We start from the raw sequence: 14,096 nt of genomic DNA, 5'->3' as shown, positions 1-14,096 counted from the left end.
CTATGAAACATGAGAAAAAGTAGAAAATGGAATCAATTTTCCATAGAATGAGGTGCAATCAAACGTGACATTAGATAATATTGTACAATATTATGAAAACAAAATGAGAAGCTACGCTCCACTCAAGTCTAGTGCTACATCTTAAAGATACTTTGATCATTTCACAATACACCAAATAAATTCATTAACGTACTTCTTTCCGAAAGAAAAGAACTTGCATTGAGAAAATCATTGCAAGCCGCGAACAGAATAAAGGGACATAATCAACCCCAATTAATTGGTGAATCGTTTTGTTCCCATTTCAAGACGAAAGAAATCTATAGAGCCGTCATTAACCCAAAAAAAAAAAAAAAAATCCCGCCCTAAGGGTAACAAAAATTTATTGCACAACATATTATTATATTATACATTATTATTCTCCCTATTGGAATCAGAATTTCACAAATTGACAGAACACAACCACTAGGATATGATCAAGAACTTTACGTAGACTTTATCGATCGTGAGCAAAACAAGAAAATTGGATAGGCGACATCATTTTTACATTATATATCTACATAATTCATATTTCAGCTACTAACAAGATTTTATGCAACCGGAATTTCAACATCAGTTGAAGCTAGTGCCGGAGGGATGTATACATCATCTTCCTTGGGTGGATGGATCGTGACAAGGTCAGGTAAGGGTTTAACCGGACCCTGCTTACCTTTTGGATCCCATTCAAGCATGATCTTCACTTTGATACCAAGAACACCCTGCACCATATATATAACCAATCAAATTGAAGGTTCGGGCATAAAAGATAAGAAATTTCATCTAAACTTGCCTGTCTAAGAAGAACGTGCCTCACAGCAGAGTCGATGTACTCTTTCACGGGCTGGCCCGAGGATATCATGTAGCCATCCTTGAACTTCATTGATTTAGCACGTTGAGCTCTGAGCTTTCCACTAACAATAACCTGAAATTAATAAATGTTGATTGTAATCAAGGCTGATAAAGACTAAACCCTGAGCAAAGAGAATACAGAACAACAATCACCATACCTCACAACCCTTTGCTCCGTTCTCCATAACAAATCGTAAAACACCATAGCAGGCCCTGAAGAGGGAAAAAATGTGAATTTTGATTGCAAATCATCTGACCAATTTTCACTACTTGTAATAATTATTTGCAGCGCAAATATATTTTATTCTTAGCCTTTCCCCATGGATTTTTAGTAATAACTTTTTGTGGGTTTTGTTCTCGTTTCCACATTTTCGAGTAGATCAGATGGTTTCCAATTCTGATAGGACTGTAAGTACAGTATAAAATATGGAGATCCTTACGGTAAAATATGTTGGACCCGGAGGGATTGTAATGAATGAAATTAATGACACAATATGAAGTAATAAAAATCACAAAAAAAAAAAAAAAAATGAGATAAAAAGTAAAGAACAAAGAGAGTTAATCATAGAAGAATAATGTATATTAATCGATAATATGAAGAGAAATTACAGACACGGCAATAATGCTTCCTCTAAAAGGCCACGTTCCAAACCCTAGAACAGTCCTAAAAGGTAAAAAAATCTGTTAAAATTAAATTACAATTACGCATAGAACTTGGATACAATCTTTCTTTCCAAGTAAAAATCAAATACGCAATACTCCTAACCATATTTGAGTCACAAAGCCTAACAAAATCAGGATCCTCTACATAATTTCACATCAACTTGCTTCATCACTAAATTGTCCAGACCAAGAGCGAAAGCTCAAGATACGTTAAGACACGATTCAAATTAACAATATTTTTCAATAAGCTTTAAGATGTAAAACTCCGTAGGAGAATATTCCAAACTTCATTAAGATAAAAGCAGTTCAGGAAGCCTGTCAAACTCCAAATATTCAATATAAGCATTGAAGAAATCCACTTACACCCATGCTTAGTGAGGAGGATTACCAACAATCAATGCCATCCCCGAGATGTTGATTATACAGCAAATTAGAAATTATTCCAAATATCAAGTAAAACATAATAAATGGATCCACAGAAGAACAAAAAACAGATTTGCTTTCTTGAATTCAAAAATAAAAAACAGAGCTAATAGACTTTAAAAATTAACTTCAGATTTCCAATCAAGAACATAGGATAGAACCAAGCGCACATCATTAGTTCTGAATATTTACCCATATAAATGAAAGAATACCTCTCGTAGCGTATTTTTTTCGATTTTTAAATGTTTGAACCACCAAGGACAACGATCAGAACTTTCTATGAGTAAAGGTTGGTGGACACCATTTCTAGACTTGGATAAACTTTATTTTATGTAGCAGAACACATTGTACATTTTAGTGTCTGATCACTCTCCCTTGTGGAGCACATCAAAAGCCCAAGAAAATAATCACACTCTTCTATACAGTGACAACAGACCCTAAAAGGTGTAGTTGACGTTTTGGTCCAATTCAATAATTTAAGCCAATCTATGAAAGGTAGTGGATGGCTACTATTATGAGAATCAGAAACCAATGGTTCATCTTGGAGTCAGCCTTTTGAAGAATCAAAAAGAAGAAGAAATCACAATACAACAATCATTTGTTTTAAGGCGTTAATAGATTCGCACAATACTACAAAAACTGATCTTGACATTATGTTATTGATCAAGTGAAAATCAGAATTTGATTTTTAAAATCTTTATTCTGTTGCAATTTGATTTTCCATTTGAAGATCGAATTTGAATTTCAAAACCAACATGCAATTTTAGAAGCTTTGAAAGTTGAAATGCTAAACTAGAGAGAGATTAAGTTTCAAGGAACAAAAATGAGTGGTAACTGTGTCTTATCTAGGGTTTAGATGTTAAAAGGGCAGTGAGGTCAAGTAAAAATATATAAGGTAAGCCGGCTTTACTCTCTTATTCTAAACTTGCAAAAATACCATCATTTGTTATAAATACAGGTTAAGGGTCCCTAGATAATTTGGTTGACATGGTATCATAAGTTTGACCTACTTCAGACCCAAACCCAATAAAGTCCATTTTGCAAAATATCATTGTTCATATCACATTATATATGTAGCATGTCTAGATTTCAGAGTTTTTACTTTTTATGATGTAGTAAAGGAAGAAGAAAGGAGACAAAACTTTCAAATAATTTGCTTGGAACATTTTCTAAACTCCAAATCTTCCAGCAGTAGCAATACTACTTGACAGGAGGAAAATATTTGGGCCAATTTCATTGTGTAATAAATAAAACTTATGACAATACAATGATTGCCAGTAGAATCAGAGAAGCCAACCAGCATAAAAGTTAATAACAATCAAAGGAAAAATGAGAATATGTATTGACCATGTAGGAGCATTTTGAAAACCCCATTACATCGGAGCAAGTAAAGAGGCCAACCTCACTCCACAAATTGATGTGAGCATTGATTAAAGCCCCCTTCAATACCAAATTCTTAAGGGGAAAATAAGAAACTTAATCAATGCTGCTCCATGTTATGAGTTATTACTTTACAGGAATAAACTTTGAGGAACAGTCTGTATCTTGCTAAATAAAAGGCCGACATGCTGATTGAGAGTTTTAAGACAAATCAAAGAAACTAGCATTTGCATGACCACACATTACACTTGGAGCAAAACGAATAAAATCTAAATTGAAATATACACAGGTAATGATATCAAACAAAAAGAAAGCTGAATGCAAGGTGAAAGTAGAAACCTGCGAACAGCAAGCCCTCCAAGAAGCTTATAGCGCAGAGACTCAGCCTGGGCAACAGCACATAAGCCCCTATTGTTAACTCTTTCGGCATAGAGCTCAACACTGTTCTCTGGAAACTTGAACCTCTTCTGAACAACAGATGTCAATTCTCTAATTCTTCTCCCCTTCTCACCTAACAAATCCCCACACTAAACCATCAAAAGATTGTGGCAGGTACAGCGCCAGTTTGGCCCCCATTATTCCGCGTTATAATGAGAAGAATAGTAACTTTTTGGAGAAAGTGTGGTTAAAATGGAAGGAAAAGTTTATGAATTTACGTGTAATATTATTCTATTGAAGAATGTGCACTTAATAAGAAGAGGGAGAAAAATGAATTATAATTTAATGGGAATAATGGGGGACAAACGGGTGCATATTATCCATCAAAATCAGATGAATATTTGGCAGATAATGCAAACTAATAACGGAACCCACAAACACAAAGAGGTTATACGAGATATAAAACTGCATCTGTATGAAGTACCAAAGGGGTACTTTTTCTTTTCTTTTTTTTTTTTTTTAATTCCTTTCTTGCTCGTGATTTTCTCTACATTTAAAGAACCCAATGAACCCATGATTCAAAACTTCACACATTAAGTATCATCACAGAATTCGAGAGCAACAGTTTATATAAACCAAATAATGAACTGCAAATTCCAACCCTTCAGATAAATAAGCAAGCAAATAAAAAATCAGATATGTGCGTGCATTACTTAAATTTAAGATTTACCAAGAACATTTTGGGTTCGAGTAGCCCTTATGATAATCTCCGTTCGCATGGGAGTGACCCTCACCTCCACCCCAGAGTAACCATCCTCCGCCAGCTCTCTCATTAGCACCTCGTTCAGCTCAGCAAAGAACACTCCATCTGCCACAAACTGGTCCGAAATAGAAAAATTGAGAATGGCCCGTATACTTCATCATATAAATATTTACTTTTACTACAAATCCATCCAAATATCTATTTAAACAAAGTACAAACACACAGCAAGCTTATATGCGAAGATACAGAAAGAGGGTGGACGAGTGGAGGAGACCTTTCGTTTTTTGCTCATTTGAGTGGCCATCTTTGAAGGACTAAGCTCTGTAATGGGTAACTAGCGTTGTTCCTAAGCTGGTGGCTGTGGGAAAGATCGGGAATGACGAGGATATTTTTGAGGTTTTCGGAAGACGGGATGGATAATTGTTTCATCGTATGGGCTAGAATGTTCCTAGAGTTATAACTGTGGTCTGAACTGATCTAGGATGGCCTGGCGTCGACTTGGACTGGGTCTGGCTGTGTCCAATTTCGTGACCCAAAAAATTATGAAAAACTTTTTGGGATAAATAGTATTGAGCTCTACAAAATATATGATTAATGTTGTGAATGCTTCATTGATACTAACGTTCGACTTCGATTAAATGGAAAAATTAACTTTTATTTACTTTTAATGTGTGACAAACAGAATCATGTTATTGATACGAGATTGAAATCCATGATCAGATGATACTTCTGATAAAAGAATTGAAATACATCTTTAAAATTCCATCAAACTCGAAATAAGCTAGCAAATAACGTGAATGCTTTTGGGGTTTCAAACAAACTTCTTGCAGTATTTCGTTCTCTTTAACTAAAAAGTATATCGGACTTGTCATTTGTTATCTAGTTTCCAAGTTTACATTCTACTTCAACCATTTCAGGGGCTTCAGTAATACAAAAGTAGTGAAGATTAAGTTTCTTGATGATCTAAGGAATCTATAGGTAATACTCTAGAAAACCTTGTGTTGGCAAAGATTTTTCAAGTCTTGCTTCTTGCTCAATTCTTACTATTGTAAGTTGTGACCAACTCATAACAAGAATTAATTAGTATCCAAATAAATCTTTTATTTGACAAGGAAAAGGAATGACAAAGTTGTCTATTGAAATTCATGACTCCAAATATATTCCCCCTCACATCTTCTTTGCATTTTAGACGCGCTTGGAACATCGCTACAAGACTTCATTTTTAACGAATATATTCTCTCATTTGAGAAGCATCTGAAAATTTCGAGAGTTAAAATTTTCAAGTACTTAAATGAGTTCTTTATATTTAACACTTAATTTTACTATTTCTAAAAAATATTTAGTATTTTTTTCTATCTTTCATTTTAACTAGTTTTCTTTAAATTATTTTGTCATTTTCCTACGTTGAGAATTGAAATACCTTAAATACATTTAATTGTAGAAAGTGAAGTTGGAGCCAAACGCACTCTGTAAATTAAAATGTTAACTTAAATAGTCTTTTAAAACATGATTTTAAGGATCGACTTTTTAAATATCGAGTATCTCATGATTAAAGAGTTTTTTAAAAAGCTTATTTGACATGATTTTTTCAAAGGGAAAATAGTTTTTTTGTGGTAAAAAAAATGTGTGAATCCATAAAATATATATAAAAAATATTTGATAGGTAAGACTTCAATTTGCATGTAAATGAATGTCAAGTCTAATCCATCGCCAACTTCTCTAAATAGCATTACTCTTTATTTTTGTTATTATTTTGTGTGAGAGCGTCAGAAGATGTGGAAGAATCTCTTGTGCTTTGGACAGAAAAGGTAACAATTGATAATATAAAATTAAGGTCCTCATGTTAAAATTTAGTCCATCTTTGATAAAAATTAAAATTTAGATTTCAATCTTAATCAAATCAATAATTAATTTTTATTACATATTTTATGAAATTCACAATTTTTTAACCACACGTTTCATCAATTTTTATCAAAATTTATTAAAAACATTATTTTAATCACCGTAAATGGGGCTTAATTGGAGAGTGGTAATATAAAATTAAGGTGGCGTGTTCAAAAATAATTGGAGAGTTTGTCATTCAGACAGAAAACCAGGGACAACAGACGTGGACTCATGAATGCCCGAATTGTATCCATATCGTGTAAATAAATAAACATTCACTACGTATGAGCCCCATTTTTATCAAAAAAAAAAAAATATTTTGTAATAATGTTTCAATTAATAATGAATAGTTAAAAAATAAGAAAAGCTTTGAATTTGTATAAAATATTATTTTATTGAAAAATGTATGATTGAAATGAAAAATCACTTTTCAAGAATACATTTTGATGAAACTACGTCAATGCGATATTTGCTTTCTTGTCCCTTTTCATTTTTCCTTCTTTTTTCATTTGTAATGCCGTATCATTTTTTCTCGACATGTATCAATCAGCAATATTTTTACTGCCAGCTACATAGTCTACATCAAAGCATTATCATTTCTATTAGGGAAAACCCACATGAACAACCCTCGGACAACTAGTGGGCACCCCCTAATGCATTATTTAGAGCATGTTTGGTAGATATTTGAATCTAATTAACATCAATTTTGTGACCTTTATTTTACTATTTTAATCGTCATTTTTGAATTCTTCTCTTACGGATAGGATCCACTTTATCTTTAACAATCAAAAAATCAATTAATAAAATCCCTACCAAACAAGCACTTACTTTCTTGTCCCTTTTCATTTTTCTGTCTACTTTTTATTTGTAATGCCGTGTCAATTTTTCTTGATAGGTATCTATCAGCAATATTTTCTCGCCAACTACATTAACGCATTATCATTTCTATAAGGGAAAACCCACATGAACAACCCCCTGGTCATACAGGGGGTTGTCCATGAAGCACCGCTCTTTCTATTAACTATAAACCAACAAATGCACAAAGAGTGGCCTTATTACAACACGAGCAAAATTTCAACGATAAAATTGTCACGAAACTCCCGTTTGGTACAGATTTCCCAAAACTCGTTTTTTACCAAAATTATTTCCACTATACATTCTCCCAACATAATGATTTCACACATGAACTCGTATCTTTATCTACTTTTTAACCGTATACTCAAAAAACTCAATTTTGCACAAAATCTATTATTAAAAAATCTATCTCAATTAGGTTCTCAATTCAGTTCTACTAGACTTTCATTATTTTTTATAATAATTGTTATGTGTTCTAGATTTTGTTTTCTACATTTAATTCCTCGTTACCTTGTGATTTGACATAAGAAGATGCAAATATTGTGTTCCTTGTACAACACAGCTTTCTTTAAAACCTTCAAACTAGCTCCAAGATTCTTTTTTAGTGTTTCTGTCTAAAAAGTAACAGCCAAAACATCACAATTAAGTGGGACAAACACTGGTCAAAATACTAATAATCTGTATTAGAATCTAGTTCTGTGGTGATCAAAAATGCCTTTCTCAATCCAATAATTCCATAGAGAGAGACAACAATTAGCAAATATCTTTAGAGAAAAATGGAAAAGAATAGATGGCTGCTGAAACTTCAAGTAACACCAAACTCGATTAGTACACCGAACGTTACTTGCATCATAGTTAACATGTAATTTGAAGAGAAGACGGCAGTTATCTAAGATAATCGATAAATGCATAGATCAAACTTATAGTCCATGCTTGGTACAAATTCTTTAAGACTTAACATTTTTTAAACTCATTTCCGACTAAACCGTAACTTTTTTCCTACTTTCTAATCAAAGTTCTCCCCAAAAGTCACTTTTCACAAAGTCTATTATCAAAAAAATCCACATCAAACATGCCCTTAATGCTTTGTTTTCAATGAACATGTCACATAAATTACAAAAGTAGGTGTATCAATTATTTTCTTATGAAAGAAAATGCTCACTATGAAGATTAAGATTTAAGAAAAATTTCACTGCTATTGAGTTACACTATCAAAGATTAGGCATACCTCTCTATCCAAATTGAAATTCGGATCGGTTTCTCTTTTGTCCACCCATTCCATCGGATTTATTAGTCCCCGCTGATTCTCCTTCAGACGACGCCTCCATAGATTTGGCGAAAGAGTTGGAAATATTCCCGTAGAGTTCAGCTACCCTTCGAATATTGTTGTTGAGCTCTCTAATTAGACCTGCATTTCGACTCAAATTATCTGGGATCTTCGACTCGTGGTTTTGGTTGATCTCGCTGATTAACACTCTGTTTTGGTCCAAAATATTTTGAACTTGAACAAAATTTTTCTGAAATGTCTCAGTAACCTTGCCCTCAATTCGATGACCATTAGCCATGCCGGAAAAAAGATTGTCCTCCATACCTTTTCGTCTCGAATGTAATTAGAACCCCTGCAATTTTAGGAAAACCCGAAAATGTCACAATTAATCCAAGAATCCTTACCTCGTCCCCGAGTTAGAATCATCCCTATTCCCAAACAGGAGAGCTATATTAAAGCAAAACGAAGGAAAAATGCACTTAAGCAAATACACAAATACTCATTCACCCCCAACACGAGAACTACATCTACTCACCACCGCACCATTCTTAATCTATATGACTCGAAAATTAACCCCTACCCCGATCGAGATTGATGGAATAAGCATAAGCTACTATTGGGATATAATCGAATCCCCCTTTTTAATTTTTCGATATGGAATTTGAAAGCAATAGAAGAACAGACAAGTAATGCTTTCTATGACACAGAAAAAAGCTGACTTCTTTTCTTGATTACAGAACTTTTTCCCTTTCATGTCCTCTTAAAACTAAACAAAACTCTGGTACTCTGTTTGTTCAGGAGAGATTGTTTGTAGTTAAAAATATTTTTTGGGAAAATGAGATTGAAACTGAATTTGAGGAAAAATGATTTTCAAATAAGTTGTACCAAACAAACCCTAAATCCCTAGCTTCTCTTGCAAAAACTCGACATTTCTTCAAAAATATTGTGCGAATTGCTTTTATACTTGAAAATTGGTTCTCCCAGATTGAGTAATTAAGATTAAATTTTCGCAGAAGATAAGAATTAACTTAATTCCCAGATAATAAAATTGCATTTTGTACAGAGATTCATTCAATGGAAAATCGAGATTATAATTAATGATACCCAGTTAAAGAAAAACAGCTAAAAACGAATGCAAGAAATCAAAAGTCGAAGAATTTGGAAATTCTAACTGAGAATTAAATCAATACCAAGATAATAAACTTGCAGTTTGAACAGAATACAAAATTTCCAGAATGTTCTTTGTGGTATACCTTGAAATTAAAGAACATCTATTTATATATATCCAACAAATTCCGTGGAGAATCTGTAATCACGAGCACGGAGGTTATAGAGAGAAATATATATATAAAAAAATTATATAGAGATTAGACAGTACATATAGAGTCACATGGAGGAGGACTGGAGGACCCGCCGCGGCTGCGGTGGACCTGGTGGAGGAGTTGATTTTCCTCTCTCTAGAGTCGAGTGTGATGACAGGTGGACAGATACTGTCTCTCTCCTCCTGCTTGATTCTCCGTCCCTTCGTTCATTGCTTGCTTTTTTATAGGACGACGGAAAAGTCTTCCAAGTTCCAAGTGCTTTCGCTTGTTGTTTTGCGTGATTCCTCGAAGCGAGCACGTTCAAAGTGTGGGGTTCAATAAAAAGATTAAAGGAGTTGAAGGTGTATGATTAATTTTATGAAAATGTTTGTTGGCTTGGTATGACAAGTTCTTTCAAAATAATTATTTTAATTAATTTTTAAACACTAGTTAAAGTAACTTTAAAACTGAAACTTTAAAATTTAAAAATCTTAATATCTTTCTCATCAAAATCTTTCGTATCAAATTACCAAGAGAGTGGCTCTTTGACTCTTGAGTTCTTATCTTGATTTTGACTTTTTTATTAGACCATTTTAATTTTGAACTTAACTTTGAGATAACTTTATACACAATTAATTAGATATATCGGCTCACACGACAAATTAAAATTTTTCCAACAATCTCCCAATTAAGCCACATATGTACCCAATAAATGTGTATAACCTTATAACATAAAAACTTTTGCTATCATAACTAAAAGTATCTCCGATCAATCTTGTCCATTAATTAAGTCAATATATGACAAAAGCGGTCTTCCTTGTAGGATAACGCTGTTTTGTACTGACTTTACCCGTTTTCTATTGCGACTATTGAGCAAGCATTTTTAGCAATGAAACATGGAAAGATGAACCTTCGCAACTGATGAAGAATGAATTTCTTGCTGATTTGTATGATACTTTTCATCGAACGAAAACTTGATCAAAAGATAGATATAGATTCTGTTGTATATGAATTTTATGTTTCAAAACCTCATCGAGAACAATTTAAATTAAATGAATTTGACTTTAATCGATATATGAATATATTATATTGACTTTTAATTTTAGCTTGTGCACAAAAAATTCTTGGATCCACCTCCGGGAGATTTAAACCCACTTTTAAAATTAAAATGTTGACTTAAAGTGTCTCTTGAAGAATGGTTTCAAAAGTTAACTGTTTAAAATAGAGAATATTTCATGTTTTGAAAATACTTTTAACGGGCTCAAAGAGGAATTAAATATGGGGGGGTACTTTTAAATTTAACCTAGTCAAATCACCAAAATTCAACATTGACTTTTCAAAACATAAATATTATTACTTTAGCCTCTAGAACATTGAAAGACAAAAATACCCTTAATTATATAATACAATTACAAAACCTTATTTTGTTTAAAAGACATTATTACCCTTTTAGTTAATAATTGAAAATCAAATACTTTTCACTTAAAATTTCAAAACTAGCTTCTAACACAGATAAAAACTCTCATCTTTCATTTGCTTCAACTCAAAATCTCATAAAAATCAAACACTAAAACCGATTTTTTTTTATATCAATCACTTCGAATCAATAAGTATATTTACTCATGTTTAATTTCGTTTTCGGTAAATCAGTGTACGTTTTAATTGATAAATTTTATTTTGATATAGATTAGTTAATGCGGATAAATTTTTTTAATGGATCTATAATTTTTTATAAGCATACAAGAAAAAAATTCATCTGCATTTTTCAGACGAACGTTTAAACAAATCCACCGACCATTTAAACAGCCAGCCGACTGTTTTTAGACTGTTTCCACTGCTTTGATGTTAATTTTTTAAATAATTTTTATTGCCACATATTTTTTCTTACAATTGATAATTTTAATTATTAAATAAACAAATTTCTGAATAATTTTTATTGTAATTAATTTAAAATTATGTTTCATCTTGTAGATATGACTATAATTTCGGTTTGTTACTTTTGTGATTCTTAATTAAATGAAAATGATTGATGAGTATGAAGATGAACGAGTGATATACGTGATGGTATTCTGTTACATGTTGACATACATGACCGACCCACTGGGGGAGCCATGGCCCACCAATGACGAACTATGTGGCATCGTTGTCGAGGCCCCTACGAATGGTAAACACCCAACATCCAGAAGCAACAACTGTGACGTGGCCCAAATGCCGAAAGGTTGAAGTGCAATGGCTGAAGTGGTCCATATCGAAGCCCAAGATACCAAAGCCGAACTCTAGAACATCTTTGGCATCACTCCACCCTAGAGATCCGGTCTTACACAAGAATCTTCCGTGAATGCTTGATGGGACACCCATCATAGAGTGCAAGTATCTTGTTTTATCAAACATAGCAATGGCTCTGCCAGTTAATAAATGTATAGCAGCCTAGATAATCAAACATGATGCCTAGAATTAGACATATAAACCAACAATATGAGGCCACGTATACTCCCAACCGAGGCCTGAGGGTCACGATTCAACTTGTACCACTATAAATATTCCCCCATATATCCCACGTAAAGACTAATGCAATATTCAATACAAGAACAATTACTACATATTTCACTCTCCTGCAATACATACAAGTTCACATATATATTCACCGACCGCGATTGATAATTATTGTACAATCGTTGTATAAATGTCTCGTTGAATTCCAAACGTTGTTGTCCCCCGCCTTTGAGCCGCTCTCACGCCCTTTCTCAGATCTAATCAGACCGTCCACGTGTCTTAGCGTGTTAGACTAAGTCTGATTGAGTGCGGGTGGGTCCGGTATCTATTGTCCGACCAGAAATTATTTTAAATTTTTTTTCATGGTTCTTGGACAATGTTAAAAAAATTCAATATACAATGTTAACATAAATTTTATAATTATTTCGTAATTACAAAAGAAATTAAATGTACAATGTGTGCATAAATATTTTACAATATTTGTAATTATTTCATAAATAAAAAAATGCACGTGGACAATATTTACGAATTACAATTAAAATCATATACAGGGCTAGAAGAAGGACTAGCGTAGATTATCAGTGTGTTGATCATCCAGCTGCTCTAATACGGTATTGAAACTGTCAAAGTTTCTATTTCAAGTAGTTTTTCAAGCCATCCGTCTCAACTCCATGTCTAGATGGTCATTCATCCGATAAAAATTTGAATTTAAGAACACTGTACAAGAAATAATGGAATAAAGCATAACATAGAAAAATTGAGCGAATCGAATTATAACTATTGTACGCAAGACGTAGATTCATTTTACATCGATGTTAATAAAAAAATGATTTATTAATTACACTGATGATAATTATCAATTTAAGATTCTTTATTAAATTACATATTAAAAAAATTTAAACAAAAGGAAATTATTAAAATTAAATAAAGAATATAAATATTATTTAATTAAAATTGAAAAATTGAAGATTTCTTTACAAAGACTATTTAAGTAAATAATTTTAAATTAAAAAAATAAAGGAAAAAATATTTTGCTAATTTTGTTAAAAGGTATATTTAATTTTGATAATTATCAATTTAAAATTCTTAATTAGATTTTATATATAAAAACTTTAGAGAAAATGAAATTATAAATATTAGTAAAGAATACATAAATATTATTCAATTAAAAATTAAAAAAATATAAGATTTCTTTAATTTTGGTAATTTAATAAAAGGAATATTAATTTTGGTTAAAAAAATAAAAAGGAAAAAAATATTTGGCGGACTTGCTTAAAAGAAATATTTATTTTTCGTAAACGTCAATTTTAAATTGCTAATTACCAAAATTAAATGTTCCTTTTAACCAAATAAGCAAAATATTTTTTATCCTTTTACTTTTTTACCAAAATTAAATATTCCTTTTATTAAATTACCAAAATTAAAGAAATATTCAATTTTTGCAATTTTAAATGAATAATATTTATATTCTTTATCTAATTTTTATAATTTCATTTTCTTTAAATTTTTTTATATACAATCTAATTAAGAATTTTAAATTCATAACGACCCAAACAAATTTATATAAAAAAATTATTCAATTAAAATTGAAAAAATTGAAGACTATTTTAATTTTGGCAATTTCATCGAAGGAATATTTAATTTTGGTTAAAAAAATGAAAGGAAAAAAATATATTGCTAATTTCGTTAAAAGAAATATTTAATTTCGGTAATTATCACTGTAAAATTCTTAATTAGATTACATATATTAAAAATCTAAAGAAAATCAAATTATAAAAATTAAATAAAGAATATAAATATTATT

At 31.7% G+C, this 14,096-nt stretch overlaps 1 protein-coding gene across 2 annotated transcripts; it reads right to left on the bottom strand.

Annotated features, from left to right (window-relative positions):
* Positions 1 to 363: 363 nt before the first annotated feature.
* LOC111374705 (40S ribosomal protein S3-3-like) lies at positions 364 to 8,850 on the bottom strand. 2 transcript variants are annotated; one of them, XM_022997416.1, is made up of 6 exons: positions 8,460 to 8,850; positions 4,460 to 4,607; positions 3,691 to 3,862; positions 1,044 to 1,098; positions 827 to 958; positions 364 to 755 (listed from the first exon to the last, which is right to left on the bottom strand). In XM_022997416.1, exons 1-6 carry the CDS (start codon positions 8,511 to 8,513, stop codon positions 588 to 590), a joined length of 729 nt encoding a protein of 242 aa, XP_022853184.1. In that variant the 5' UTR covers positions 8,514 to 8,850; the 3' UTR covers positions 364 to 587. The 2 variants fall into 2 exon arrangements, with proteins under 2 accessions (XP_022853184.1, XP_022853185.1); XM_022997417.1 differs by lacking the exon at positions 8,460 to 8,850 and adding an exon at positions 4,767 to 4,941.
* Between the last annotated feature and the right edge of the window lie 5,246 nt (positions 8,851 to 14,096).

Source organism: Olea europaea, unplaced genomic scaffold (assembly GCF_002742605.1).
Source record: "Olea europaea var. sylvestris unplaced genomic scaffold, O_europaea_v1 scaffold1279, whole genome shotgun sequence".
Classification (NCBI taxonomy): Eukaryota; Viridiplantae; Streptophyta; class Magnoliopsida; order Lamiales; family Oleaceae; genus Olea; species Olea europaea.
The sequence above is the reverse complement of the archived record's forward strand: the minus strand, read 5'-3'. Positions and strand labels throughout refer to the sequence as shown.